The 1828-nt window shown below is 38.3% G+C and overlaps 1 protein-coding gene across 1 annotated transcript; it reads left to right on the top strand.

The window, feature by feature from the left end:
- Positions 1-619: 619 nt before the first annotated feature.
- Positions 620-892, top strand: K441DRAFT_656918 (uncharacterized protein; the record flags this gene model as incomplete). The annotated part of the gene is made up of 1 exon (XM_067648091.1): positions 620-892. A coding segment is annotated over one exon (273 nt), but the record flags the coding sequence as incomplete, so codon positions are not given.
- Between the last annotated feature and the right edge of the window lie 936 nt (positions 893-1828).

A 1828-nucleotide genomic window follows, 5' to 3' on the forward strand; every position in this document is an offset into this window, starting at 1 on the left:
ATACCAAAACGATACTAGTCTTTTTTTAGCTAGTTTTTCTACTACCTTTTAGCCTAGTCTCCCTAGAAATCTTCTAGTAGGATTAGTAAGGAGAAAGGGCGTAAAAGGATAGTAAAAACTAGCAAGGCTTTTTGCCTAGTTTTTCACCTCTAGGACTAGGAGATAAGAGACCTAAGAAGGTTATTATCTACTGTAAAAACTAGGAAACCCCCCTATAAGCTTCTATAAGCTTTAAAATGGCAAAGACTTATAAGTCTAAAAAAAAAAGCTATCTAAAAGCAAAACCATAGAGATAATTGATGATATATTATCTACCTCTACCTCTACTTCCTCTCTTTAATCTTCTCCTTGCCTATTTAAACCTCTAATCTATATAGGAAAAAAAAGAAGCTACTCTTAATTACTTTCCAAAAAAGAAAAAGAAAAGAAAGAAGAAAAAAATTAATACCAAAACTAATGCCAAATAAGAGAGGGGATAGATTTCAGGCCTATTACGGCTAGTATACTCCCCTCTTCTTTTTCTCCAAATCAACACCTACAAAAAGCTTTAGAAAGCCTAACTCAGGCTTATAAAGGGCTAAGAGAAGAAGAAAAAGAAAAAAAAGAATAAGTTAAATAGCTAGAGGACTACACACGGAGTATCCTAGTAGGAGAAAATCCCTTTATACAAGGAAAAGAAAAGGCAAACAATGTCCTAAAAGGACTAGTAGAAGAAGTAAGGGCTCTCCGTAAGGAGGTAGCTCCTACTAAGGAAACTTACGCAGAGAGGCTAAAGAAGGGCCTCCCTTCTTCGTCCTCCCTACCCTTCTCACTATCACCACCACCATCTTCTACCCCTTTTCCTTCTAGTAGGAGTTCTACTTCTACTAGAAGTAAGAAAAAGCAGCTATAAGAAAGGAAGCTAGTCCTAATTACAGACGAAAAAAACCAATCTTTAGATACCTTCTCTATATGGAACAAAGTCAATTAACTATTTGCATTAAAACTGTAAGTAGAAAAGCCAGTACTAGCGTCTATAGCTAGAACTAAAGGAAAATAAAATATTCTCCTTATAACTATAGAAGAGTATAATGCAGATTTCCTAATTAAATATAAGGATATCTGGTATAACTGCTTTACTTTTTAAAGAGAATAAAAACTAGAACCCTGGGTTTAAATTATAGCCTATAGAGTTTGTTGGTCACATAGGGTGACTTACCAATAACGACTACTCGAGTAGGGTTACAGTGATGTTGGTTGATAAAGCTTTTTGATTGGAATGAGGAAGGGCGAGGAGCTTAAGGCTCCTCGCCACGCTAGTGCCGCGGCGACACGTGATGGCAACTTGCCATCACGTGACGGCAAATTACCTTATTCCCGACACTGGCAACTCTTCTTTTGTGGTTGCCCTCTATATATAAATACTGCTTGACTATCGTAATAAATATGGATCCTCCTTACTTACTATTGCCATTGTAATATAAGTCTCGCTGTCCCAAAATTTGCCTCTTAGCACGTGGTGCTTTCTTACTAAGGAGTTGTGGGTAGACATCGTGTTAGGGCCGTTAGGGCCGCTAAGGCGCTAGCTATAAGTGTCAGATAACTCACATAGAGCTATTCATTGATGAAATGGGTTGATTAATTGATGATCTTGATCGTTGCTTTTTTTTCGACCTAGGGCCCCTAGGCTTAGACGAAGATATTTTACAAAGCACGGGCCCCATGCACGTGACTCGTGCACGTCCTACGCCACAGAGAATACAGATTATCTGACACACCCCCTTAGCTTTGAGCTCTTTAAGGTCAAAGCTAACCACCTTCTCGTGTCCGTTAATGCGTTAATTGAACC

Source organism: Cenococcum geophilum (assembly GCF_001692895.1).
Source record: "Cenococcum geophilum 1.58 unplaced genomic scaffold K441scaffold_13, whole genome shotgun sequence".
NCBI lineage: Eukaryota > Fungi > Ascomycota > Dothideomycetes > Gloniales > Gloniaceae > Cenococcum > Cenococcum geophilum.